The sequence below is a fragment of the Lobosporangium transversale genome, assembly GCF_002105155.1.
Source record: "Lobosporangium transversale strain NRRL 3116 chromosome Unknown BCR41scaffold_12, whole genome shotgun sequence".
Classification (NCBI taxonomy): domain Eukaryota; kingdom Fungi; phylum Mortierellomycota; class Mortierellomycetes; order Mortierellales; family Mortierellaceae; genus Lobosporangium; species Lobosporangium transversale.
The window spans coordinates 762,202-788,639 of record NW_019028990.1 but is presented as its reverse complement, the minus strand read 5'-3'; the positions used below and the strand labels follow the sequence as shown (position 1 = coordinate 788,639).

The 26,438-nt window shown below is 40.7% G+C and overlaps 7 protein-coding genes across 7 annotated transcripts; 3 read left to right on the top strand and 4 right to left on the bottom strand.

The window, feature by feature from the left end:
- Positions 1-345: 345 nt before the first annotated feature.
- On the top strand, positions 346-2,603 carry BCR41DRAFT_421049 (hypothetical protein; the record flags this gene model as incomplete). Its single annotated transcript, XM_022029979.1, has 2 exons — positions 346-865; positions 975-2,603. Exons 1-2 carry the CDS (start codon positions 494-496, stop codon positions 2,601-2,603), a joined length of 2,001 nt encoding a protein of 666 aa, XP_021882942.1. The 5' UTR covers positions 346-493.
- Positions 2,604-8,612: 6,009 nt separating this feature from the next.
- On the top strand, positions 8,613-8,984 carry BCR41DRAFT_303362 (hypothetical protein; the record flags this gene model as incomplete). Its single annotated transcript, XM_022020711.1, has 1 exon — positions 8,613-8,984. One exon carries the CDS (start codon positions 8,613-8,615, stop codon positions 8,982-8,984), a length of 372 nt encoding a protein of 123 aa, XP_021882941.1.
- A 234-nt stretch (positions 8,985-9,218) lies between these two features.
- Positions 9,219-12,033, bottom strand: BCR41DRAFT_394932 (hypothetical protein; the record flags this gene model as incomplete). Its single annotated transcript, XM_022028684.1, has 3 exons — positions 9,219-10,127; positions 10,236-10,527; positions 11,069-12,033. The coding sequence occupies 3 exons, from the start codon at positions 12,031-12,033 to the stop codon at positions 9,219-9,221; spliced, it is 2,166 nt and encodes a 721-aa protein (XP_021882940.1).
- Positions 12,034-13,856: 1,823 nt separating this feature from the next.
- On the top strand, positions 13,857-20,568 carry BCR41DRAFT_350929 (ras guanine nucleotide exchange factor domain-containing protein). The gene is made up of 6 exons (XM_022023706.1): positions 13,857-14,795; positions 14,976-15,153; positions 15,300-15,511; positions 16,857-19,274; positions 19,412-19,875; positions 20,310-20,568. Exons 1-6 carry the CDS (start codon positions 14,334-14,336, stop codon positions 20,401-20,403), a joined length of 3,828 nt encoding a protein of 1,275 aa, XP_021882939.1. The 5' UTR covers positions 13,857-14,333; the 3' UTR covers positions 20,404-20,568.
- A 66-nt stretch (positions 20,569-20,634) lies between these two features.
- On the bottom strand, positions 20,635-22,839 carry BCR41DRAFT_350926 (kinase-like domain-containing protein). The gene is made up of 8 exons (XM_022023705.1): positions 22,685-22,839; positions 22,538-22,548; positions 22,077-22,236; positions 21,843-21,992; positions 21,710-21,717; positions 21,466-21,597; positions 21,152-21,344; positions 20,635-21,065 (listed from the first exon to the last, which is right to left on the bottom strand). The coding sequence occupies exons 1-8, from the start codon at positions 22,764-22,766 to the stop codon at positions 20,674-20,676; spliced, it is 1,128 nt and encodes a 375-aa protein (XP_021882938.1). The 5' UTR covers positions 22,767-22,839; the 3' UTR covers positions 20,635-20,673.
- A 314-nt stretch (positions 22,840-23,153) lies between these two features.
- BCR41DRAFT_350924 (hypothetical protein) lies at positions 23,154-25,093 on the bottom strand. Its single transcript, XM_022023704.1, has 5 exons — positions 24,899-25,093; positions 24,635-24,779; positions 24,284-24,456; positions 23,919-24,185; positions 23,154-23,796 (listed from the first exon to the last, which is right to left on the bottom strand). The coding sequence occupies exons 1-5, from the start codon at positions 24,966-24,968 to the stop codon at positions 23,186-23,188; spliced, it is 1,266 nt and encodes a 421-aa protein (XP_021882937.1). The 5' UTR covers positions 24,969-25,093; the 3' UTR covers positions 23,154-23,185.
- Positions 25,094-25,489: 396 nt separating this feature from the next.
- Positions 25,490-26,259, bottom strand: BCR41DRAFT_385519 (hypothetical protein). Its single transcript, XM_022027678.1, has 2 exons — positions 25,738-26,259; positions 25,490-25,614 (listed from the first exon to the last, which is right to left on the bottom strand). The coding sequence occupies exons 1-2, from the start codon at positions 26,248-26,250 to the stop codon at positions 25,510-25,512; spliced, it is 618 nt and encodes a 205-aa protein (XP_021882936.1). The 5' UTR covers positions 26,251-26,259; the 3' UTR covers positions 25,490-25,509.
- Positions 26,260-26,438: the final 179 nt, after the last annotated feature.

Genomic DNA, 26,438 nt, shown 5'->3' with positions numbered 1-26,438 from the left:
GAAAAGCCATGAAGCCGGTGAAGGGGCCTGGGCCCATGAAGGATCAGATTACGTGTAAGAAGACAAAAGAGAGGACGAGAGTGAGAACGAAAGAAAAGACACGGATTCAAGCATGCATGGTTTAAACAATGAAAAGAAAAAACTGCTGGATGAAGTCAGTTGAGAGCAATGACAGTTTGAGACAAGGCTGATACAAAATCCTTAATTGATTGTGTAATTAGACAAAATGGACAGCGCAGCAGATCAAAAAATTAACAATCCTGCTTGAGCAGTCACACTACCTTTGCTTTAGAAGATCCATATCAAAACAAAAAAAAAAAAAAAAAAAAAACATTCTTTACTTACCACAACGGATCCTTTTATAAATATCCAAGCAAATACAATAGCAACACGAGGATTAGCAGAAAATCTCATATATAGGAAGTAATACTAGGATAGGGCCTCAAAAGAAGAAACAAAGACGTTGGTAACATTGGTACATACATCCACAGACATGTCGACGCTCCTTAGATCCATATCTACTTATGCGCAGAGAGGTCACTACTGGATCCGTACTACTACTACGGCCTCGACTATAAAGAGAACAGCAACAACGCCCAACACTATACGAGTATTCTCAGCAACCTCATTAGCAAGCTGTCCTATTAAAAAGAAGGTGCTCGACAAAAAAATCACTGTCCCAAGGGACCCTTATCTGCTCTCGGAAAAGATTATCAAATTTGCTCGTAATGGGAAGCTAGATGAGGCTATCACCCTCGTCCTCGAGTCGCCCAAGAGCCGCCAGAACGAAGTCGTCTGGAATCACCTTATCCAGGAATCATCCAAGTTGGGCAAAACTAATCAGTCATGGCAGCTCCTGAATGATGTATGTTAGACAAAAAAAAAATGTAAAACATCGTTTGATATGGTAACAAACAACTCACAATTGCATGGATACCTTTCTTTTCCCTTACAACGCATTTACTGTTTTATAGATGAAGAAGAGAGGATATAAACCGAATGATCGGACATTCACTATTCTTCTAAATGCTTTAGCAATCAACAGCTTTTCACCTAACAGTGTCTCCCGAGCTCAGATGCTTTATCAACAAATGAAAGATAGCGAAGATACGCATCCCAATGTGGTACATACAAATGCATTACTCAAGGTTTGCGCTCGTAAACCAGATTATGAAGCACTACAACAAGTTTATGACGAAATGCCCAAAGTTGGGCCAAATTCACCGGATGTTGTCACCTTCAATATCATGATCAACTCCTTTGCACGCATGGGCGGAGATAAAGGTTTTGAACAAGCATGGAGGATCTGGGAGGATTTTTTGGATGCCAAAACCAAACGTCCTGATCAGGTGGATCTGGACGGAGCTCTGATTGACGCTCTTCTTTTGGCTTGTCGGGAGGCTAGAAGCTCAGTTTTTATGAAAAGAGGATATCGGATCGTAGGGTCACTATATGATCTAAACTTGTCCTCAGGGGAACCTACACCCGATGCAGAGAAGTTGTCGTCGCCATCGCCGTCCAATATGACTTCACTCGATAAAGCACTCTATCCTAGTAAAACCCTTGGAGTCGGACCTATTTTGAAAATGCGTACCATTCAACCTAGGACAGTGGAGCTACTTCTATCTATATGCTCTAAGCTTAAGGATTATGGTAAAGCGCAGCGGTACATGGATCTCATCCGAACAACCTACCCTGATTTTAGGCCAGACTCGCAACTCTTGGCGTCTTTGATGCATTTTCAAATCAGCAACAGGGAATATGAGAAAGCGATCCAGTCGTGGGATGAAATCAAATCACTAGGGCTAAGCCATACTCCTGCTACATTTAAGCAAGGTCTCGATGCATGTTTGAAAGCCAGGAATTGGCCAAAGTCTCTTGAAATATTTTCAACAATGAAAGATATTATTATGACCAATAGGGATACCAACCCAACACGCCATCGACTCATCAACCCAATTGTTCAAGAATATGATGCATGGACACTGGTTTCGACTCTCAAATGTGCTATAAAGACCAAGCATATCCCTGAGGCCATTCAGATTCTTCAAGAAAGTCATTGGACCAAAGTCGTCCGCAACCCAAAATACCCACGTGCCAATGCGGATTTGGCAGAACTGGCTACCAAGATCTATAATGCTGCAGTAAAGTCAGCTAGACGAGACTCCAAACCGACAGCGTCATCAGACATTGCTAATCAAGAGCAAAACTTATCTCATCTTCAAGGATCAAAGGACGTTGAGAAGCTCCAGAGAAAATTGAAAGAGGCCAAGGACTTGCATCAACAGCTTTCAGCCATTTTAGCCGAGTATGATGAAAACAAAGCCCAAAGAGAAGCAAGGGAGAGGGAAGAGCTCCGAGACCGGAAAGTAGCACAGAGATATGAAAAACTGCAGGTCAAATCTAATGATAAAGATAATACTTCAGAAAGAACAGAGACAAACAGCTGGAGAAGAATATCCGAGATTCATGAAGCGAGTTACAAAAGCGAAGGGACTAGCCGTTGGGATGCTAAAGGGCGTCGGAGCAATCGCGACCATCAACCCCACGAGCGGTTTTCAGCGTTCACACCATCAAAAGATTTCAAGCGTGATGTTTTTTGATAAAATACAATAAAAGAGCCACAGTATGAGTTCATTCTTAGCTACGCCATTTCGGATGGAGCGCAACGATGGAATATCGCGTGCTGAATGGTAGACATTTACTTTTCTGTATTTTGATAGACCTTTCCATACAGTTTTGCTTGTGTTCCATTGATTTTTATGCATTTTAGTCAACCTGAGCAACGACGATTAGAGCCAGTACATTTTTACTTGTCATTCATTGATTTATTCTACTTGTAATTCACGTTGCTTAATATTAATGCTTGTAGAATTTGTATTTTTTTTTTTTTTTTTTTTTTTTTTCAAGGGTTATGAATAAGTACAGTTGTTTATTTCCCTGGAAGAGTAAAAAAAAAAAAAAAAAAAAAACACTTGGATAACAGATTATCCGGAAACACATGAATGAAGGGTTATTTTTTAAAATGGCCCACAACATTACTTTACATGATCCAAGGCGAATCTGTGGCATTGGATGATGACACCCTCCCCTATCTTAATTAAAATATCCATTGGCAAAAACAATAGAAAGATTTACAGGAAGCGTAATGCTTGCGCAGTCTATGCATCTAGTGGCTGATGCCAAACTAATGTCAAAACTTCAATCCAGTCAATTCAATCAAAAATTGTGCTATTCCAATACCAACATCATCAACACTATTATCGAGGATTATTGAAAATCCAAGGGCAAGAAGACATGACCACAATACTGTCTCTATTTCTGTTATTTCTGTATAAAGTATTAGAGAAACATCTGGTATTGGCTCTTCCTACTTATATCTATTCCAGTGCATTCTGAGGTTGAGAAAAAAAAAAAAAAAAAGAAAAAAAAAGAAATAGAGGAAAGAGAAAGATCTCATGAACCACACATCCGACTCATGCTCAGCAAAGCGATCTATGGTTGTTATTATTTTCAGTCTTTTTGCGTGGAAGCCTTTCTTCGCCCTTTTACTCTAAGCACATTACCATCTCCCATCTTCCTTTCGGCTTTCGTCTTTATTTTTTTTTTTAAAAAAAAAAAAAAAAAAAAAAAAAAAAAAAGACAATGGATAGATGAACAGAAATAACCTTGACTCTCCTTGTAGCCCTGATCTTGTCTTTCATACGCTTTCATGACCCCCTTTAAAATGCAGTAGACATCTTTGGTCCCAGATGGAGTGTGAAGGCCTCTGTGCCTTTATGCCTTTGTGCTGAATTCTGATGTGGTGAACGAAACGTGGGGAGAGAGCTGATGGGCTTTGCTGCCCATACATTAAAAATAATCTGAGTGGCTGTGGACGGACAATCATCAGTCCACAATGGTGAGTGTTGAGAGCCAAGTACAGAGAAGGAGGGCATACTTGACCCTGCATCGAAATCGGTTCTTTAATCTTCGTTCTCATCCTCAACTGACGCCACAGTGCATTGAACATTTATCTAGTCTATCGCAGTAGAGGATGTGAGAATAGATACCCCGAGAACTTGATCTTGTCTGTAAGGGCAAAAGAAAGGGAGAGAGAGAAAATGAGTCCTCGTAATTTTGCCTAGTCGTCATCGTAGTCATCTTGGTCCTCTCTTCCTCCTATTCCCTCTCTCAAGTCCTCCTCATCTCTCTCCTCACCCATCGCTCTCCCTCTTCCCCTTTATGCTCCTTCTTTCCATTTTCAGCACATTGATATCCACATGCACACTTGACAATCACTTTCACTTTTTTTGATTTTTTTTTTTCCGGTCGTGGCCTCCCTCCTGTTTACCATCACAAGAGTGGCTCATTAAAAACCACTCTTTCCATCTACTCACTGTAAATGTATTCATGGATAAACCATGTCTGAGTAGGATATGTTAATACATGTATTTGAATGAGTGGATGGCAATATACGAACCATGTCCCTCAAAGTGTGCATGCCCAATTTTTTTTACCCCATGAACGACCGCCTCCCTCCTTTCCTTCCCCTTCTTTTTTCCTTTAATCAACACTGCAGCAAGAGAAAAGAGAGATCAATTAGATAAAAAAGCATTCGCTTGTTGTGGCTGTAGTAAATAGATGCAGTAGCAGCATCCTTACATTCAGTTTGCTCCACTTGTTCTCTTCTTAACCACTCACAGCCAATTGTCCTGTTCCTCCTACTCTATCTGACTCTCTTTCATCCTCGTCCCCTCCCCTCTCTCTCTCTCCCGACTTTACCCCTTTTATCCTTTCGCTTCGTGGCTGTAATTCTCTTGGACCAAACCCCCTCCTCTCTCAATCAATCCCTCTGTTCTGTCCAGTCTGTCCGTTTGGCTCCCTAGTAATGGAACCATATTCAATTATGGCCCTTTTTTTCATGTAATCGTCCATGCTGTCAATAATTATACCTAACGAGCTACCTTTGGCCCTGAAGGAACAGCTCTTCTTTTTAGACTTTATGGATATCATTGTTTGTTTTCAATTGTGTAGCGTACACAAATGCGTACATGTGTATAACTGAATGTCTTCTCTTTTGTTGCAAGTGGGCACTCCTATGCATTCAGGCAGATACGTGTTCTGCGCGTTTTCAGACTCGATGGACAGCCAGAATCAAGCGTGTGGGCTGGACGAAAAGAATGAAGGCTCACAGACACTGTTTGATCTTGGAAAAAAGTGGCGGTTTTAATCTATTTTACATTCAATCAAAGGATTAAAGTAGAACCCTGGTAAAAAAAGGAAAAATACAGATCACTCTGCCATGCATCGTCATCTTCTGAGTCTAGGGGACGCACTGTTCCCGGATGCCTGTGGTTCTATGACCTAAAAAAAAAAAACTGGGTGAGCTAAAGATGGCACAACAGGCAGCATACAGTACAGTGATTATTGTTTACATTCAATAAATCGTATTTCCTTGCACTGTTATTTATTTTTTATTTTATTGCTTTTACCGCGTCTTTTATCCTTTTATCCTTTTCTCTCTTTTCTTCATCCGTTTATACTTCTGCTTCCCCTCCCCATCGTCGTCATCTTTCTTTGCTTCCTTTTTCTTTTTTAGTTATCCTTTGCTCTTCGTATTTCACATACATCTTCCATTTCATCATTACTTTCCGGCCATACAACCCTAATATAGTCTGTGCTTACTGTCTTTTTTATTTTTTTTATTTTTTTTTATTTTCTTCATCTTAAGTTTCCTTTTTCACTCTGCCTATTTCTTCTCAACTCCTTTCTTGACCTGTTACTTCTCTCTCTCTATTCGTCCTTTCTTTATTATCTTTCCTACCAGACCGTGCAAGTAGACTCTCTTACCCTTCCTTGCCATATTCGGCTTACCAGCATTTTAAAACAAACAAAGTCATATTTATACCTATACCCACATAGGAAATACGGGGATGGACACCTTGCCGAACGATGTCTTTGCAACGATCTATTCAGAAGGTGAGGGTGCCGGCGGCTGGTCTCCATTTCCTCAGAACAGCATCCATCCGTTCGATACCTCTTCCTTGACCCCGACTACATCTGAAATCAGCTCATCCTCCTCAATGGATCTTTCCAGTCCTAACCAAGATATCTTTCGCACTCCTTCATCAGAGCTAACACCCTCTCCCCTAGACCTGACCAGTTGTGATGAAGATCTTTTCAGTCGGCAGCTACTTAGCACCGTCCTCAACCCCGCCACTACACTCCATCCCATGAAGACATGCACTTCCTCCTTGTTAGGTTCAATTCCCCAGCAAAAGAGCCCAAAACTCGAGCTTGGGCTCTTTGATTTATGTAGCCAAAGCTTTGCAGATCTGATCTTAGCGCCGTCATCCATGGTAGTAGCAACAACAATTGAAAATGCTACTGTTCATTCTAACATCTCCGCTCCAACAATGAAGAGAAGAGAAGCAACAGCAATCCCGCTGCTATTCTCTACCTCACCATCAGTAGCGCCAACAACAACAATGACAACAACAACGACAACAATGACAACAGCTGCAACAGCGACAGCCTCAATACCATCATCGATACCTTGCTCTACATTATCATCATTGTCATTATCACCAGTATTTTGTTCCTCCTCGTCCCAAGATGTAGAGATGATCGAAGTAAAAATTGAACCCATCAAAGACACTCCTAGAGCAAAAAAAATTAATGCAGATAGAGAAAAACCCATTACAGAAAAACGCTTGACAAAGATGCCAGGCATAGCCAAGCGCCACAGTGTAAGTCGTCAGGCGCAGCAGCCCCCTCTGGTGACTCACCAGCATCACACTCCTCCACCTTTCGTCTCTCCTCTAATCCAGCGTCCTCACCATCAACAACAGCATTATCATCAAAAATCAGGTTCACTTGATCTTCGAAGAGCAAACCTTAACTGTTTCATTCAACCACAACGGCAGGTTGAGCCTTCGGCCCAGCACGAACATATTCCATCAGTTGGGCTCTTGACTATGCATTTGCAAGATAGCACGTCAACCTCTCTTGGGGCCGACACCCTGTCTTCTACCCCAGTTGGCAAACAATCACCGTCTGATCTCTGTCAGTCTCGGTTACACCAAATTCCTCAATCGCCATCAAAACAACAGCAACAACAACTCTTACCTCATCAGCAGCATCAGTCGTCACAACAAGAAGCACTCGAGAGTCTTGAGTTACAGTTGCGACAACAACAACGTCAACATCATCGTCAGCAGCAAGGACAATTGCAACAGCTGCAACTACATCAGCGAGAGCAGCGGCAGACATCCATGCTTTTTGGGTCTGGAGCCACAAATACCACAGGAGGTTCTCAAAGGATGTCATCGATGCTAAAGCGCAGATTGACTAGAGACAAGCTGATCAAAAATGATCGCGAAGAGGTTTGGCCAGCAGACGTAGAGAGGGTCTTTTATGAAGGTAAAAAAATAGGAATTTGATTTTTCCAAGAATTCATTACCAGTATGAATGATATTCTTGCAAACAAAAAAAAAAAATAACCAAAAAATAACCAAAAAAAAAAAAAAAAAAAAAAAAAAACAGCACTAGAAGTGGTTCCAAAACTCGGCCGCCGTAAGGTTTTGGTCGATGGGAAACCATGCGGACGCAACGAGCTCATTGCGGATTATATCTACAAGCGTACCAACAAAATACGCACTCGTAAGCAAGTTTCCTCTCATATTCAAGTACTCAAAAACACGCGCAAGAGCGACGTAGCCTGTAAGTTTGTAACGCAACGGACGGTTTCCATTTCTGGGAGGGAAAAACTAACACTACTGCCTTTTGTTCTTTTCTATTTAGTTATGAAGTTGTTGATGGATAGCGGAGACGGCGAAGATGACCTAGCGATTGATATCACAAACGGATGCCTCTCCACATGCGGGAGCCCAGAGCCATCCCCAACCACCCCAACCACGCCTCTTGCGCCTACAGCTCATGATGTGTTAAGTCAGAGACGTAATTCCACAACAGCGATCCCATCCTATGGATTCCAGCTTCACCAGCACCTGGCATCACCTCAAACAAGACAGCTGCCAAGGAGGCATCGACATTCGCAAAGCATGTCATCCATCATGTCCGACGTCCTGTCAAGCCCAGTACTTGGTCAGCCAATGAATCAGCAACTAATGAGCCATTCAGCTTATCGGAACAACAGCTCTGTCTTAGACTCTGTCGTGTCTTTGGCTGCGGATAGCTGGAAAAGTAGAAGCAGTCCAGCTTGTGGGACAATGGTCTCTGCTTCTAGTTCTTCTTCTGACGATAACGCATCCGAGACAATGACCACGACGACGACAGTCAAAACTAATCTTAGCAGTGCCTTCGGGCGAGAGGGCTCGACTATGAGTGATCTAGTGAACGATATTGCATATCCGTTTTGGCCTAGCGTTTTTGGGCTCTATACAGAATATATCTCAGACCTGACACCGGATATTGCTCAAATGCACTCGCTAGCGAGATCAAGTGATTTGGGACAAAAGTCTTTTGGTAGTATTAATGTGCACCAGCTACCCCAAGGAAAGTTTCCGACACTATATGATCTTTACCAAAAGACCATGTGCACATTCTTATACTTCAAGATCAAGTTGGACCTAAACTTGAGTCTGAACGGGGTCTTTGGAAACAGCTCGATGTTTGATTCAACAGAACGCAGGCTAGTAGAATGTACAACCTCGATCTATTCATTTGGAACCAAAGTCTTGGAGGCCAAGGAGTTGCAGCAGGCTGCTGTGATAGACAACAAGTGTGTGTACAATTTTGAGTTTGTGAACCAATTCTTTGGTGCATTTCTGAATGGGATTCGGAGCCTGACGACATGGGGCGAGATTGAAATTGCACTCAAGAACTTGTCGGTAGTACAGGTCTTTGAAGATAAGGACTCGAGGTTTGAGAGCCCCGCACCATTACTAGTGATGGCATTTGACTTTGAACGAGGACAGGGTGATGTGGAAACCTTCTTTATAGCAGATGGCTCAGACATGCTCGAAACCACTGTATGCTGATGTGCTGAGAGTTTAATGTTCAGCTTTCTTTTCTTTTCTTTTTTATGGAACAAAGATTCCATCTTCCATTGTAAAAATAGACGTAAATATCAATTAGAATAATGAAAATCAATAAAAGAAAGAAAAAAAGAAGACAGATGACTGTCACTTCATTTCGCGTATCGTCTAGAGTAGATGAAATAGGTAGGAAGGCACTTCTAAAGGAGAAGTGAGGAAAGGAGGGGGGGGCAACTTCTAATTTACTTCCAACATGAGGTTGGAATATTGTAGAATATGATGCTGACTCCCTAATGTACTAGGCCTATTAGGTTTCGGGAACTTGATGACATTGTCTAGGCCATCGCCCTCAGGATGCCATCCATGACTTACAGAAGTAAAGCCCTGAGTTATGATCGGACAAGGCCCATGCTTTGGACGCCGCTTATGGCTATTACGTCGATTACCACTGCCATGGCGCCTACTATGACCATAGCATGGCATATCACCACAGTTGTGCTTAAGTGTCCTATTCATTCTGTAAATACCATGTTCAGGCTGTATTCTTGATAGCGCCATTGGGTCAGGATCGCTGCGATTGGACGATGGTGTTGATAATGGACATGCCGAAGAATCAGAGTGAGTTAGTGGAGCGGAGAAGGCGGATAGTTGGAGGGAAGAGGTGGAAGAAACCGAGTTTGGAAAAGATATAGAGGAATTTGCCTGGCGTTGTTGATAGTGGCCGTGGTTGGTGAAATCCAAGGATGGGGATAGAGGTGATGGCGACGACAGTGACGTTGGCGAGGAAGAGGAGCTTCTCGCACTTGGACTTTGCACGCCATCATTATTGTCGACCAATGCTGCTGTTATCATTTCCGGCTCCGCTGCAGTCGCGCCTGCTTGCACATAAGCTAAACTTCTGTCCTCGCGTCCTCTACTTCTCCACCACCCCCGAGCTTTTTTAAAGGACTCTTCAAGTTTTAAAGAAGGAATTAGATTCATCAATGAGGATGATTGCCGTGGATGAATACCTTGTCTTCGCCTTCGCCTTCGCCTTATGTTGCTGCTGTTACTAGGTGCGGCAGATCTTCCTTCAACGCCATTCAATGCGTTGATCAAGTATGGTGCCGGCAACAGAGGTCGAGATCGAATATCGTTATAAATATTCTTGTAACAATCATTGAAGAATAATATAAATTAAATAAATAAATAAATAAGTACACGACACAATTAACTTTTTTCTTTTTTTTTTTTTTTTTTTTTTTTTTTTTTTACCTTGAGAACTTTCTTGTTAAAGAGTTCCTGAGGATAGCCCCCACCTTCATCCTGGATCAGACGTACAAAATAGCTGCAAGTGATTTTTGAACGTGACCGAGGGTTACGAAACTCTTGATCAATAAAGAGAAAGGTCCAGAAGAGATGGTAGAGCATGTCGGGCGCATATGCCGGTGCAAAGACATCCTTGGTCTCTGGGTTAGAATGATAGTATAATTCCGAAAGGTTACAGATTAATTTGTCAAAAAGAGACATGGACAAGACCGGAAAGGTCTCCTGTGCAAACCGCGTCCTAAATACAGATAACAACCATGGTAAATGAAGTATATGAAATAAAGTAAAGCAAAATAGAGTAACATAAAATGAGGATTGTATAACAAGTATTATAGTGTTCGAATGTGGTCGACAATGAGGCTGTGGTGAAAAACGAGCGAGTGGCATTGAGAGGAAAAGCCTATTTGTGTACTCTCTCTTTCTCTCTCTCTAATAGTTCCATTCTATTTATCAGGATAGACTCTCTAAAGTTTACCGTGTTTACAAGATCAACGCGTCTATGGCGCATCTTATTTTTTTTTTTGTCTTTTTAGGATACTGTGGTTTTCTTTTTTTTTTTATCACATTGACGGAAATTACGAGAATTTATGCATGTCGCGATCGTACAATCGTGCACAGGGACGGGGCACAGACTACTATTATTCCACCAAAAAGAAGAAGAAGAAAAAAAAAAGCGCCCATTTGCACTGACCATTGGACCACTCAATCTTTTTGAAATAAATTAATAAGAAACCAATAGTTTTTTTTTTTTTTTTTTTTTTTCTCTTGTTTTACTGTACCGAATAGCATGGACAAGACCTTGGCCGTTAAAGGGCATGTCTTGGATGATACGCGCTAACTCTATCCGTGCAGGGCCGTGCCAATGGGTTGACACAAGGCTACAATTTAAAATGCTCTTGCGATCCATGAGATGTCGAAAAATCATGGACAGGATCTCGCTCACAACACGCGACGCTATACTAGTTTTAATAGCCGGGCTATGTCCATGCGCTCGGTTACAGGTACCGCGAATGAAATCAATAGTAGAAGCGGTAGAAGCGGTAGAAGCGGTAGAAGCAGCATAAGCAGCAACGTAAGCAGTAGAAATAGTAGGAATAGAAGCAGGAGCAGAAGTAAAAGAGGCTGTGTCTTGAAAATGACAAAGTTCATTTGTCGTGACTGCGGTACCAGATTGGTTGCCTCGTCTAAACCACATGACTCTATTAACGAGTGTTCGAACTGATTTTTTGGCGTTCAGTGGACGTGAAGAAGATGAAGAAGAAGAAAAAGGAGTACCAAGTGAATGAGGTATCTGTTGGAGCCAATCCTGTTGTTGGTTCTCTTTTGATTCTAGGCCATCCAATAGCGAGAATGTAGGCATACAAAGAGAAGAGGATGAGCTTTGATGGGATCTCGAGAGCGGTACTGCAATAGTTAGAATGGAGGAATGTGGCAAAGAATCACTACAGTCGAGAATATCTGGCGATAGAGCCTCAGGTAAGGCTGATTGGTGTCGTTGCTGCTTTGGAGTGGACACATTTCGAGTGGGTGTAATGATGTATAAAGAACCTTCGCCCTTGTCCTCGTTTTCATCTGGTGAGATACTTGAGTGGACGGGAAACAGCCGTGCAGGCATCTGTGTGGATAGCGACTGCTTCCGTTCAGCAAATGAAGCCAAATAACGGACGATTGAGCAAGTGGTTTGAGGCCTTCGCTGTTGTCGTTGCTGCATGACAATTTCGGCAGGGGGTTGGATTGAATGCATGAAGGGATATTTCGGTTATGCTAAGAGTTATTTCGAGGAATTATTTGGAGAAGGAATTAGATTGGACTATAGGGCTGAGGATGTTATTAGGTGTGTCGAAAAGTTTTTTTTTTTTTTTTTTTTTTTTTTTTTTTGCCCTGGAACCCTGGAGCCGTTGTTTTGTCTGTTTGATCTGTTCACTAGACAAGACAAGGCACAAAAAAAAAAAAAAAAAAAAAAAAAAATGCATACGTATTGCAGCACAAACATACATAACTATGATCATCAAGATCGAGAAAGTCAAAGAGCAAGAGGAAGAGGAGAAAGTAACTTCACGAGAATAGAAACAGAAACAGAAACTAAACCCGAAACAGAAACAGAAACAGAGAAGAGAGAAAGATTGAGGTAAAGTATGGAAAGATTATAAAAAAGAATGCAACTGAGATGTGCTTAGAAATGTTTCCATCTGTATGGGTTTGAATGATTTTCATTATGCATCCATGATCTGTAATGTATTCGCCCTCATTTCATCAATATGATAATAGTTCCTAGATCGCAATTGCGCGTCGAGTGCCTTGCTTGCCACCTACTTTAAATCAACTTGTGAGCGCATAATAATGTGGAGACATCAGACCATGAAATAAACTTTGTAGGATAGCAAGATGGATTTGCATCAATTACATTATATACCATAGAAGCGAGGTTTTTTTTTTTTTTTTTTTTTTTTTTGGTGCTTTGGGCCAGCATGAACATGTAATGTTTGGATGCAAAAGATGGACCATAAAAAAGTGGGTTTTGGTGTTTTGTACAGCGATGTTCACGACAACTTTGATTCATAGTTTTTTTTTATACAAACCTTGTGCCATGTTACAAATGCTATGCAATATTCGCTGTGCTATGCTTAGTGCGCACCTGTTTATATATTTTATCCGCATTAGTATTTTTGACCACAAACTATATTTTTTTATAGTAATCAAAACCATAATGGTTTTTGAATGATGTAGAGAGGAGATATGCATCTCTTTTTCTTAAAAAGTGTGTTTTTTTTTCTTTTGGTTGGATAGCAAAGATAGTTTGAACAGCTGACGACGGGATAGACTATTTTGGATGAACTGAATGAGTTGGCTGTCATTGTTTTTTTAGTTACAAAAAAAAAAAAAAAAAAAAAAAAAAAGATAGAAAGGGAAATAGGAAATGAGTGAAGTGAGAGTTGCATGCGCGATCGATTGAACTGGCGAAATGGTTAGTTTTATTTATTTTTATCAATTACACAATAAGCTGAGTGTGCATAACAAAGAAGGGAAGGACAAAGGGCTGCAAGGATTGACATAGAAAAAGAGATGTGGTTGAAATGATAATTTTTTTTTTAAAAAAAAAAAAAAAAAAAAAAAAAAAAAAAAAAAAAACGTTCAAACGTTCAAAGGAAGAGAAAATTCCATCATGATGGACATCGACTACCTGATGGATGGAGAGCACATTGGCTAGGTCATTGTCCAAATACTCCAATACACGTGTATATATATAAAAATAATATAAATATATCTGTAACGGACTATATTTATGGCGGAGAAAGTGTAAAGCAAAAAATAGTGTTTAAGAGTAAATGTGTGTCCGTATCTTTGATAGGACAAAGGCACGAAACACAGTTTAAACTAATGCAAATTTATGTTTGGGCAAGCATCCTAACCATGCAACCAGCGATTATGCAGAGCTTGCATTGCGCTTTCTTTCTGGTTGCCAACTTTTTATTCTTGACCCTCTTTCTCTTTTTCTTTTTTTTTTCTTCATTCCATCCCCTCCATTCTCATCCTCATTCCATCCCCTCATCCTCTTTTTTTTTTTTTTTTTTTTACTATTATTATTATTACTATTATTATTATATTTACTTATTTATTTCTTTTTTTATCTTTTTTTAGTTATTTCTTTTTGCATGTTAATTGAAAGGGGATCATCTATATTATATATATCCATATATTAGTATTGCATTTATTCAATCACATTCAATCATCATCAACGTCTTATTATTCTGACACACTGAACAAGAAGCATTCCCGACACAGACCACTCACTCTCACTACCAACTTTCTTCTCTTTACCCTTTCGCCTCTATTGAATTGAACTGTGCCGCTAGAACGAATCCAATCAGGATCAAAAAGAGTGTTCTCAACACATCTCCTACACAGCACTCTTCTCTTCGTCGGACCTTTTTATCTCTCTCTTCACCTCTCATTTCTTCCTCATCTCATACCTTACTCTATCGCCCTTTTCCCCCCTTTACCTCATCTTGAACTCACCCCCAGTTCTTCCCTAATCCAATTCAGATGGGTCACTTGGCACCGCATCAATGGCAGGCGCACGACGAGCACCTGCAACAACAACAACAACAACAGCAGCAGCAGCAGCAGCAGCAACAGCAACAGCAACCACAGGAAGATCACCAGACTATACACTATACTACCGTTAATGATAACCACAACCACAACCACAATAGCAGCAATCATAATACCAATAACAACGAAAATAACCATGATAATGAATTTAGAGATGATCAAGAGGATGATGGTTATCTCGTTGTCCGCGCATTATACCCTTTCCATTCCGAGGACAATACCTCGCTTTCGTTCGAAAAGGGAGAGCTGATTCAGGTTCTTACTCAACTAGAGTCGGGCTGGTGGTATGGTTACTGCCGTGATGAGCGTGGCTGGTTCCCTTCCAACTATGTTGAGATTCTTGACCATGATAATTTTGATTCTCTTTCCGAAGGTGCCAGTGAGGATGAGGCGGTATGTTTTTTTTTTTTTTTTTTGTCATTTTGAATTGGGTTGATATAAAGTCGGAGAAAGCTTGGAAGCAGGTTGGGATATGTTGGAAATGTGTGTGTGGGTTGTCTGAGATACTTGTTTAAGAGCTACGGTGATTGCCAGATGTTTTGCTGACTATGGTTATGGTTTGACCTCTTTTAGGCAAGTGATGATGACCTTTGGCTTCCTCAGACGACGGCAGATGGCCAAGTCTTTTACTTTAACACACGTACTGGCGAATCATCATGGATGATCCCTTCAACATCAGAGCGACATAAAGATGCCGTTGATGATGATGCCATTGATCCCAGTATGAATGAACAAATTGAGAATAACGAAGGTAAGTTTATAACCTGTATTACGGCATATACTATCAGGATACAAGTGAGCCAGAGAGAAAACAAACATTTGACCATGCGATAATTTTTTAATGTTTTTTTATTTTTTGATCCGACAAACAACGTATTTACAACGGTATTCAACAAGATGTCATCACTGTCAATCGAACACTATCCGCTGCCACACATACAAATACACCCATAATTAATTCAGAGATCGAAGAAGAACCGTTGCAGCATAACCACAACAATATCACTATCAATTCTCGGACGTTTGCTGGCCCACGCTATGATCAAAACGATGCATCAAGTCAGGGTGGATCAACACGACGAAGTTCCTGGCAGGCATCTGCAATTCCAGTAAGAAACAACAAATTGTGGCAAAAAAAAAAAAAAAAAAAAAAAAAAAAGCTTGATTTGTGTTGTCATAAACTAAATAAGTGAGGGGTGGGAGAAAATATTAATGACAGCGGCAGTGCGAAAAAGGGAGAGAGAGAGCCACAAAACAACAAATACCGGAAAGTCAGAAATCGGACTTGAGCTGGGTGCGGGACCCATGTCAGAGACTGAAGATCGTTTGTTTTGAGCCCTTCCTCTGTTTGTTTCACTGATATTGTTGTCGTCTTGCTGCTTCCACAGTGCTCTCAAAAAAAAAGAGAGAACAAATATTTTTCTTTAATACTCTGAGAAAAGGGAAAAAAAAAAATAGTAATGAATGAATAGGATGGATTGATGATATTGAAGTAGAAGATGAAAAGGCTGAGCCTGTGTGAGTGATGGAATACATCGTGTTTAAGGACCAAAGACCGAACAAGGTCCAACTGAAGAATGAAAGGATGGTCGGAAAGCGTCTCATCTGCGTGTGAAGAGAAATGAATGAGAGAGAAACAGAACACATCCAAAAACGGTATCCGTTAATACAAAAGCACAAGTACCGGTGTTCGGCTACATGGGATCTTATGTTCCAGATGCACATTAAAAAAAAAAAAAAAAAAAAGGCTATTGCTTTGCATTCCAAAAAAACACGCGTGGTTGCCATGTGTCATGCAGCATTCATTTTTCACACACAGCATTACACTCAGCTGGAGCAAACTCAACTCTGTGACGCATGCATCATTAAAAGATGGAAGAAGGGTTGGCAAAAATGGATACAGTAAGAATATCATTCGACCATAGGCGATATTTTTTTTTTTTTTTTTTTTTTTAATCTCTGCATGCCTCATCAAACGTTGTTTTACCTCTGCATGAATTATTTGTCTATTTTTTTATTTTTTTTTGTTATTATTGACATGCCATGCATGTCATGGTGTAGTTCCCGTCATATCATTGATGAACCTGTATCACTCTGATTCTGAGCCCTGCGTTTTTCTTTTTTTGTTTGGCCCAACGACAAATTGCTGTTGCAGAACTGAAGAGCGGGCTTCAATTCCATCAACTCCATCCATCTTTGACTATCCAATGCGCTGTTTTTGATGAATTTGTATCCCGTCGGGCATCATTTCTTGAGAGGTTGTCTTGGATTGTTCCCCGCCCCTTTTCTTCTCCGTGTATACTTGTGCTTGTACAGATTACACTCTTTTCATTTCCAGGGAGAGTAAAAAGAAGGAAAAAAAAAAAAAAAATTCAACCCGCCTCTTCATATTTTGTTCCTCCCTTTAATTTTTTAATTTTTTATTTTTATAATGATTAAACTATATTACAATAGACAAGAGCAGGGTCGCCTATTTCACATGAAGCAGAGACAGCTCTTTCAGGGCTTGTAAAACCCTCGGGATGGACTACTCCAGCTCGTGAGGATGAATCATCACTGTCCTTGCCTCCTCTTCCCACTGTCTCAAATCCGTTTGATCCAGAGCCCACTTGGGAATCTTTTTCAGACCATACGACGGGGGCATTGCAGAATTTAATACATTCGGCCGAAAATGGATACAAAGCTTATTACCAAAGTCAGGCTTCTCAAGTGGTCGAGGCCATTCGGGTGATGCTCTTTGCATCTGGAATGGTTGATAAAGATTCAGCCCCCATACGCATGCATCGTGGTTTGAAACTGCATCACCGTCAGATCATGGCGGCGCTGTCAAAGTTGGTCTTGTCCGCAAAGATGGCCTCCTCCTTTTGGCCAGCTGAAGGTGCAATCACAAAAATGTTAGCTGATGCGAACGACGTAGCCCAGGCAGTGCATCAGTTCATCTTCATTGCTCGAAGCGTGGGCGTCACTGTCCATCAGGTAGATCCAAAATTAATCTCCGATCCTGGGAGTCCATTCCAATCAAAGCCTGCACGAAGGTTGAGCCGTGCAGTCTCTAATGCCTCGCGTGTCTCGAGTGAAGCTAGCGATAGGACCTTCAACAACAGCCCAGCAACAGGACTTTTGAATCATTTGGATTTTTGTACTAAAGCATCATGCAAATCATTGAGTGTCCTCAGTTCACAAATTAAGAGGGCAATAGAGACATTGCTGAACCCTGCACAACCCACCCCTTCATCCCGTCTCTCCTTAGGATCACCTATTCTGAACTCTGCTCAGTCAGCCCAGCTCGTCAATCAGTGCCATCAGACCATCTCTCAACTTGGCTCGATGCTGAACCTTATAGGCGAATTTTATACCCAAACACTGAATGAGCATCCAGAGATTCAGGACCATGTTTTTATCGACGTTCGCAACGCAAAACAGATCCTATACAATCACATTGCTGCGCTAGTCATGGCCATTCAGCTGGCCACAGACCCAATGGTTCAAACCTCCGTACTTGAAATGGCATTGGATGCCACAGCGACAACAGAAAAATCTACACTAGAACTCGCAACATGTGCTCGCGCTTTAGCATTAGATAGGGAGCATAATGAGAAACAGCAGCAGCAGCAGCAGCAACAGCAACATCAGCCACAAACACGCCCTCAAATAACCAAGGTTGATTCGAGTGCAACTCTCATTACTCAGTCAGCCTCATTTGCAGCACACCTTCGGCAGACAGGGATTGATATGTACTTTCAAGAACATGATTCAGATATGGATGGCGATACTGCCAAAAGCTCAAGATACCGCTCCAACTCTCAGGTCTCATCCTTCTCCAGTACCTCATCTGTCTCCAATATTTCTGCCCCAACAACGCCAGGCACTGAATATACGGGGCGCTCACAGCCCAATGGCTATCCTTTCCCTACTCATCTCCCCAGTGACCGTCCATTGTCACCACCGCTGGTGCCGAGCGCACCCGTCAGCACTAGTTCACAGTCTCAAAAACAGGATGCTCGTGGTGAGAAGCTAAAGAAGATGTTGGGTGATGATGCGCCTCAGCCAAAGCCGAAGCAACCAGAACAGCCATGGTATCTCGGACACGATTATTCTCCAGCGGATATTTCTTTTAATATGGAGGGACATGTTCGAGGTGGAACGTTGCCAGCGCTCGTAGAGCGACTTACACTCCATGATGGCCACGATCTCAACTTTGTGCAGACTTTTTTGCTCACATACCGATCTTTCGCGACTACTGAGCAATTGTTCTCGCTCTTGTTCCGTCGATTTGTGATCACACCACCGATGGGATTGGATGAATCAGAACTAGAGATTTGGACGGAGAAGAAGTTGACGCCCATTAGACTTCGAGTCTTTAATATCATAAAGTCATGGCTCGAAAACTATTATATCGAGGACGAGGCCGAAGACCGGGCGATTTTGCCAAAGATCAAAGAGTTCTCAGAGTCGAATCTGATGCGAGACACGATGAAGATCCCGGCGACACAGCTGACAAGGCTGGTGGAGAAGAGAGAGACTTCGGATGGATCGCTTCGCAAAATGGTCTTGAACTTGACAACACAGGCACCTCAGCCGATCACACCACGCAACCTGAAGCGAATCAAGTTTATGGACCTGGATCCGTTAGAGTTGGCAAGGCAATTGACCATTATGGAAGCAGGCTATTACACCAAGATTAAGCCTATTGAGTGTTTGGCCAAGGCTTGGACAAGTGAAGATCCAGAGGTGGCAGCTAAGGCAGTGAATATTAAGAAGATGATCGAGATCAGTAATCTCTATGCCAACTGGATCAATGAAATTGTGTTGAGTGAAAAGGAACCCAAGAAGCGTGCCGCCGTCATTAAGCATATGGTGTCACTTGCAGAGGTACACAACACACGCCACTCGCCACACATACATATATATATGCTGCTTTAATGTTTTCGATCCTGAACAAAATGATACGATGTGATGCTAAAACTTTTTTTTTTTTTTTTTTTTTTTTTGTTCATACTTTTTAATAGAGATTACGCCAGCTGAACAATTTTAGTATGCTGTCCAATACCACAGCAGCATTGTTACATTCTCCAATCCATCGATTGAAACGAACTTGGGAGTTAGTTCCTGCCAAGACGGTCAATACGTTGACGATGCTTCAGAACGTCACGAGCTCGGCCAAGAATTGGGCAGACTATCGAGCCGAGTTGCATTCGGTCAATCCACCGTGTGTACCGTTTGTGGGAGTGTACTTGACTGATCTGGTGATGATCGAGGATGGAAATGCGGATTTCCTGAGGAAGACCGATAACCACATTAATTTCTATAAGCGTGTCAGTACTGCTGAAGTGATCCGTGAGATTCAACAGTACCAGTCAGTTCCTTATTGTCTAACTGCCGTTCCGGAAATCCAGACGTTCATCCGACGAGGCATGGACAATACAAAGACAGTTGCAGAGCTCTTTGATTTGAGCTTGGCCTTGGAACCTAGGTGAGCAAATTCATTCCAAAAAAAAAAAAAAAAAAAAAAAAAAAACTAATCCCATACAACAGCACTGGAAGGAAGGGAAAAAGAGAAAGAGAGAGAGAAGGAGAGAATAAGTTGAACGTTGTATTGTGCAGAGAAATTGGCTTTCCTTGAATGTTCTAGAAGTTATTCAACTCTGTATCTTTGCTTAAGAAAAAGAAAAGAACAGGAAAAAGAAAAAGAAAAAGAAAAAGAAAAAAAGCGTTCGTAAGATGCTAACGCGCAACTTTCGACCTTATCCTTTTTTTTTGTCTCATTCATTCCTTTAACTAAAAGGGAAACGGAGGAAGACAAGATCGCGCGTCATTTCGCAAAGTCCGGGCTGATATAGACAAAAAAAAAAAAAAAAACTGACAATTACCCATAATTTTTTGAACCATCCCTCCCAACCTGTACAGAACAAGACCCATGACTGGGATCCCCTCCACACCCGCAACTCCAACCTTCAATCATGTCCCAGGAATGCCTACAAGCGGAAACGATCAAGCTTAGAGTTTTTATTTGTTTATCTATTTATTTATTTATTAATTTATTTATCAAAGTCCATTCACCCATTCACATACACATTTTACACACACAAAATAATCTATAACTTATTAATTAATGTCACATTTATATTATCAAAGACTGGTATATTAGCATAGCATCTATAATACGCATAAAAAAGAAAAAAGAAAAAAAAAAAAACATGCTTCCATTTTTACATGTCAAATGCAGAAAAATGTTTATTTGTTTTTGGAGTATTTTTTTCTTTTCTTTTTTTTACACCATGTCCATATCATCGTCACGACGCAATACATGCGAAGGATCTTCTGGGTGAACTCGCGCCAACTCTTCATGTACACTTCGCATCTTGTTGATAGCCTTCACTACTTGGACAGCATTACGGAACTTATTTTTGGCGTGGGCATTCATACGGGCCTTCATATTAGGCAACAGATCGCGTTGAACGACAACCCCCTCCATGTCTAAAGATCCTTCCTGAGCTTGTGCTAAGCCCGATACCGAGGTTGACTGGTATTGTTGTTGATGTTGTTGTTCTAGTTGAGAACGTTCTGGTTGAAGTTGAGTCAACCATGGATGTTGAAGTGCCTCGGCAGCTGTCATACGCAAATCTGGATCCACCGTCAATAACCTACTGACAAATGACTTGGCTGGAAGGAAAAGAAAAAAAGAATTGAGTAATGGATAGACACAGAGGATGTTAAGCCGATGAGTACATTTGTCACAAGCTCTTTACCTGTCTCAGATACGCCTTCCCAATACTCGATGGGCTCGAAATGGTATTCAGCATGCAAGATTGCATGCATTTCATCCATACTGTTTTGACGATCAAAAGGTGTGTAGCCACAGAGCAAAAAGTAGGTGATGACACCTAATGCCCACATATCAACGGGTTTGCCATGTCCAGACTTTTTAAAAATCTCTGGTGCCTTCATGTATCGAATTACGTATAAAGAAAGAAATTAAGAATACAAGCTCCTTAGATAACATGACCTTAAAAAAATAAAAACTAAAAATAAAAAATAATAAATGTTGCTCCTCTGTTCTCACCATATATCCAGGAGTACCGCAAGTGGTTGTCAACACGTGAAATGATTCATGGTCAATAATCCTTGACAATCCAAAATCCGCAATCAAAAGCCGGCTGTCTTCATCGGCAGTTTTAAACAATAAGTTTTCAGGCTGCGGAAAAAAATAAATAAAGAGTTAATATAAGCATACACTTTAAAGATAAAACCACCCAATGTCCTATAATCATATAATCATATGTATATATAAACTTTTTTTTGCATACCTTTAAATCTTAATAACGTAGTACAAGAACAAAGACATTTTTAGTGAGTATCTTGGTATTATCTATTTACGCGACGTTGTTTTTTTCTCATCAGATTACTTGAATACCACAATACTTTCAAATGTTTACCTACCACGATGAACAACACCCTGTTCGTGAAGATAGGCAACACCACTGCAGATAGTTGCAACAAGATGGGCCGCATCTCGTTCATAATAGCTACCCTTTTGGGATATCCTGTCGAACAATTCTCCTCCTTCCGCCAATTCCGTTACAAGATAGACTATATCAATAGAATAAAAAACTAAATCAGCCACTGAAAAGTTTTTTTTTTCAGACTTGTTAAAAGAATAGAAAGGATGCTTACGGTTGTTTAATGTCTCAAAGTAATCTACAAGCGTCAAGATGTTGGGATGTCCAATCGAAATCCGTCGAAGGACCGCAATTTCATTGCGGATCATATGTTCTTTTCCTTCCATGAGCTTCTTGCTGATGACCTTGACCGCATATTTCTTTCCTGTTTCGATCTGCCTCGAATGCAAGTGTAAATAGAAGCAAAGATAGGTGAGTTATCAGAAATAAGAAGGCGAAAAAAAAAAAAGAGGGGGGAGGAGGGGGGAGGAGGGGGAAGAGAGTAGTTGTACATATGCTTCAGTAGTTCCTAATGTTGAACGAACAGTAATCCAGATCCTTGAAGCAATTAGTGATGATTTGTCATCGTTGTTATTGTTATTGTTGTTGCTGTTGTTGCTGTTACTATTCCCAGAGCTGTTGTAGTTAACGTAACGATAGACATAGTTGAGCCAACATGTTGTTCCACCCACTTACATGAACACCCTCTATAGAGACAGAAAGGAAGAGAGAGTATAAAGTAGGTTAGTAAACGAGAAGAGAAACGAATAAGGTTGATATAACATCCGTATAAAAGATTGAGATTAAAAGATTGAGATTAAAATGATGGACGACTATGATTACCCTTGACAACAGCGTATGTACCCTCGCCTAGCGTACGACCTGTTTTGTACTTGCAGGGCACAATAGCAGGTGTTGTAGACATGATTGAATCGAGTAAGAATGAAACGAGACGATGCGAAATGCAATGAGTTTAATGTAACAATCCAAAAAAAAAAAAAAAAAAAAAAAAAAAAAAACAGAATAAATAGGACAAGAAAAGAAGAGAATAAAGAAGTGAAGAAGATAGAACGAAAAAAAAAAAAAAAAAAAAAAAAAAAAAAAAAAAAAAAAAAAAAAAAAAACATTTAGAGTATTAGAGTCGACGATACGATGTTTATTGACGACTATTTTTGGACATCCCTAGTCCTTTTTTTAAATGACAGCATTAAACGGTGTAACCAACTTGAACTTTGCAATCCACACAAGTGTATATATAAATATTAGATAATTATATTATATATATATATATATATATTTATTTATTAACATGATAAATATTTATTTTCTTTTTTATTTTTATTTTCACAACTCGTGATTTTCTTCTGCCTTTGCTGCAACATAAGTCTGACGATTCTGGCGCTCCGGATCCAATGCACGCCACAAGATGGTCAAGCCTCCCACAAAGCACAACAGTGCACAGATCTGGAAGATCTGGGTCATGGGCATCGCATCCACATGCAACAAGATTGCACACACTGCAAAGTTCATCGGCACACGCAAGAACGCCATCACTCCTGTCCTGTTCTGTTCCGGGATCGCCTGAGCCCTCAAGGTGCCAATCGATGGGAAGTACATTCCTGTTGTGAATTCAAACAGCAAAAACGATAATATCGTCAATGCAGCATCACTGGTGTTGAGCACAATAGAGCAGAATGATACTCCTGACACAAACAATGCTGTCGCCAACAAATTCTCAGTGGAGGTGCCCTTAAGAGTTAGGAACTTGAAGCCCAATGAGCCCAACATGCTACAGAACATCATGGCTGAAAAGAGGTAGCCCAGTGGGAAAGGAGTATCTGAACCTGACGAGCTATTGATTGATTTCTCGAGCGCAGGAGTGTACAGAAGCACAAACGTATACATGCAGCACTCAAAGACCGTTTGAGCCAAACCCAATGATAAAATGTTGGTATCTATCCACATATAGATCAAAATATACAGCCACCGATTCATTCATCGATTAGATTACATGATAATTAGATTCTTCTCAACAAACAAATTGAAAAAAAAAAAAAAAAAAAAAAAAAAAAAGTACCACTCTTGAGAACAATGAGACCCTCCAACATGCTCTTGAGGACAGATCCAGTAACATTGGTCTTGCTCTCTCCATAGTTCTCTTCCCATGAACGCATGATCAAAAATGCTGCTAGCACCAATGTGCCAGCACTAACAACAAAAGGCGCTGCAAGTGTTCCAGAAAACTCGACTGCGATGTTGGCGACAATACCAGCTAAAATAGCCACCAAGCCATTCAAAAAGATGGCCGTGCTGAAAGTGGCACCAATCAAAGCAGGTGCAAAGCCTATTTTGTCAAATTTAAAAAAAAAAAAAAAAAAAAAAAAGAGATGTGAGAATCATACAAAGTATCTTCTTTTCTTTTTTATAAGCAATACTACTTACCCTTGCGCTGGTGCTGTGAGATGTACCAAGCCTCAAAGACACAATACAGGAGTGCAGTGCTGAGACCACTGAGCAGATGACTGAGGATCAAATATTGATAGTTCTGTGAGAGACGGATCAAACTTGCGGTAGAGGAGGAAAGGCAGAACAACAAAGCCATACGCTTGCGACCCCTGCGAGTAATAATACAAAGGACAAAGAAAGATCGGTATATATATATATATATATATTTTTGTCAGACAAATGTTCGAACCAATTGACCCTTTTTTTCTTTCTTCCTGTTTATCAGTGTGGGTGTGTATTGGAATTGTTATTATGATACTCTGCTTCCACCAAATGATATAGCCTTACCACACATCTGCAGTGTTGGCAATGACAGTTCCAAAGACAGCGCTGCTGACAAAACCAATAATGAAGAGGACAGCGATGTCATACATCTCAAAGCCATATTTCTGATAAAGGGCATACAGATATGGACCCTGCAGCCAGTCGCTCACTGTTATGCGTACAAATAACAAAGGAGAAATAAAAAAAGTGGTTCAGTGTTTAAATGCTTCCAAGTCCAAGGTCCAAGATAGTTTTAAACAAATGAAGTGATATGCAAGCCATTCATACTCATTACTGTCAGATAGACAGCCAGGTAGTTATTCCTAAACTTTGAGAATGTCTCATTCTGTGTGATCATCTTTGTAGTAGGGAAGGTGGATGAGGGATGAGAGATGCAAAGAGATGATGGAAGGATAAAAAAAAAAGTGAATACTAAAAAATTCCCTAAATAAAGGAGTGTCGGGGGAGAAGATTGGACAACAGCAAACAGGATATTGCAGAATATATTCACGGCAGTAGACAACGCCCTTTCCTCCATCTCCATACCCCACGCACGAGTGGGAGCAGGGCCCCTGGTTTGACCACTCAAAAAAGAAAAAAAAATGTACGAATCCAGCCCATAAACACTACAGCCTCATTGCCTAAAGTTAATTCTTTTTTGTTTCAGCCCTCGACTCTTATTTCCTCAGACGACTCAAGCAAAGCTACTGGACAAAAGGAAGAGCAATGGAGACCGTGGAAATGAATATGAACGTGTCTATAACAACATTCGCATTTCACAAAACCTCCGCTAATCCAATTGTTCCTATCAATTTTTCTCAAGGGCAATCCTCATGAATGGCCCAAAGAGATGATACATTATCAATGAATGACCAACGAGGTGAATTTATTAATATTCATTATTTCCTAAATCGACGCCAGATACTCATGACGGGTGATATAACCCTGGTTGCTGTCCACGGCGTCATCCATGCACACAATGCCAATCGTAAAGGCATCACTGCCTATTTTTTTTTTTTTTTTTTTTTTTTTTTACAATAAAACAGAGTTAACCAAAGAGTTAAATAACAACTCGCATCTCCTTTTGCTTGATCAAAAATATTTTTAACATTCTTATTATTTATTACCTTCACAAGCGCGTAACTTGTTGCCATGTTTAGCATTGTGCGGGCACCTGTATCTCCTTCCAAATTCCAGCCATAGTACTTGGCCACACGTGTGACAAATTTGTTTCCTTCCTCCATGGCCTGTTCTGGGAACGGGATGGTCATACCAGATTGTGCTAATGCAAAATAAACAATCGGAAGTGGGACCACTGCTGTCACTTCGTGCAAGAGTCCAAAGGCAATCAAATGACTTGCAGGCTTGTTCTTGAACTGCTCTGCATACTGTTTAAACTTGCTTAGTTTTTTGACTGTATCAGAAGCAGCAGTAGCAACAGTAGAATTGGTCTTATTCGTAGGAGGTGTAGGTGTAACAGAAGAATACAAACGGGTTTTATGATCGCCAAAATTGGCGCGTATGGGTGGAGATGTGTGTCTCTTCGAGAAGAAAAATTGAGTACCTCGAACAGCACCACTCGCGCCACCAAAAACACCCTTGTTCAATTGCCTCGTAATGATATGCTGTCCCCCGAACATTTTTTTCTACAGGTTTTTTTTTTTTTTTTTTTTTTTTTTCTATTGAGAGGGGAGGTTTGAGATGGGTAATGCAAGGAGTAACTGTTGTTGGGATGAGAATGAAAAAAAGAGAAATAGAAATCTATGAATGATTGTTGTTATTACAAAAAAAAAAAAAAAAAAAAAAACAAATAAAAAGCATCAAGATG

Bases quoted from the DNA above. Each gene is read 5' to 3' on its own strand.
- BCR41DRAFT_350929 (XM_022023706.1), top strand. From the start codon at position 14,334: ATGGGTCACTTGGCACCGCATCAATGGCAGGCGCACGACGAGCACCTG. The intron at 14,796-14,975 runs GTATGTTTTTTT...GACCTCTTTTAG, and splicing joins GTGCCAGTGAGGATGAGGCG to GCAAGTGATGATGACCTTTG. The intron at 15,512-16,856 runs GTAAGAAACAAC...ATATTACAATAG, and splicing joins GGCAGGCATCTGCAATTCCA to ACAAGAGCAGGGTCGCCTAT.
- BCR41DRAFT_350926 (XM_022023705.1), bottom strand. From the start codon at position 22,766: ATGTCTACAACACCTGCTATTGTGCCCTGCAAGTACAAAACAGGTCGT. The intron at 21,345-21,465 runs GTGAGAACAGAG...CGATACATGAAG, and splicing joins GCGGTACTCCTGGATATATG to GCACCAGAGATTTTTAAAAA. The intron at 21,066-21,151 runs GTAAAGAGCTTG...TTTTCCTTCCAG, and splicing joins GGAAGGCGTATCTGAGACAG to CCAAGTCATTTGTCAGTAGG.
- BCR41DRAFT_350924 (XM_022023704.1), bottom strand. From the start codon at position 24,968: ATGATCACACAGAATGAGACATTCTCAAAGTTTAGGAATAACTACCTG. The intron at 24,457-24,634 runs GTAAGGCTATAT...TATTACTCGCAG, and splicing joins GCCAACACTGCAGATGTGTG to GGGTCGCAAGCGTATGGCTT. The intron at 24,186-24,283 runs GTAAGTAGTATT...TTGACAAAATAG, and splicing joins CTCACAGCACCAGCGCAAGG to GCTTTGCACCTGCTTTGATT.
- BCR41DRAFT_385519 (XM_022027678.1), bottom strand. From the start codon at position 26,250: ATGTTCGGGGGACAGCATATCATTACGAGGCAATTGAACAAGGGTGTT. The intron at 25,615-25,737 runs GTAATAAATAAT...AAAAAAAAATAG, and splicing joins CAAGTTACGCGCTTGTGAAG to GCAGTGATGCCTTTACGATT.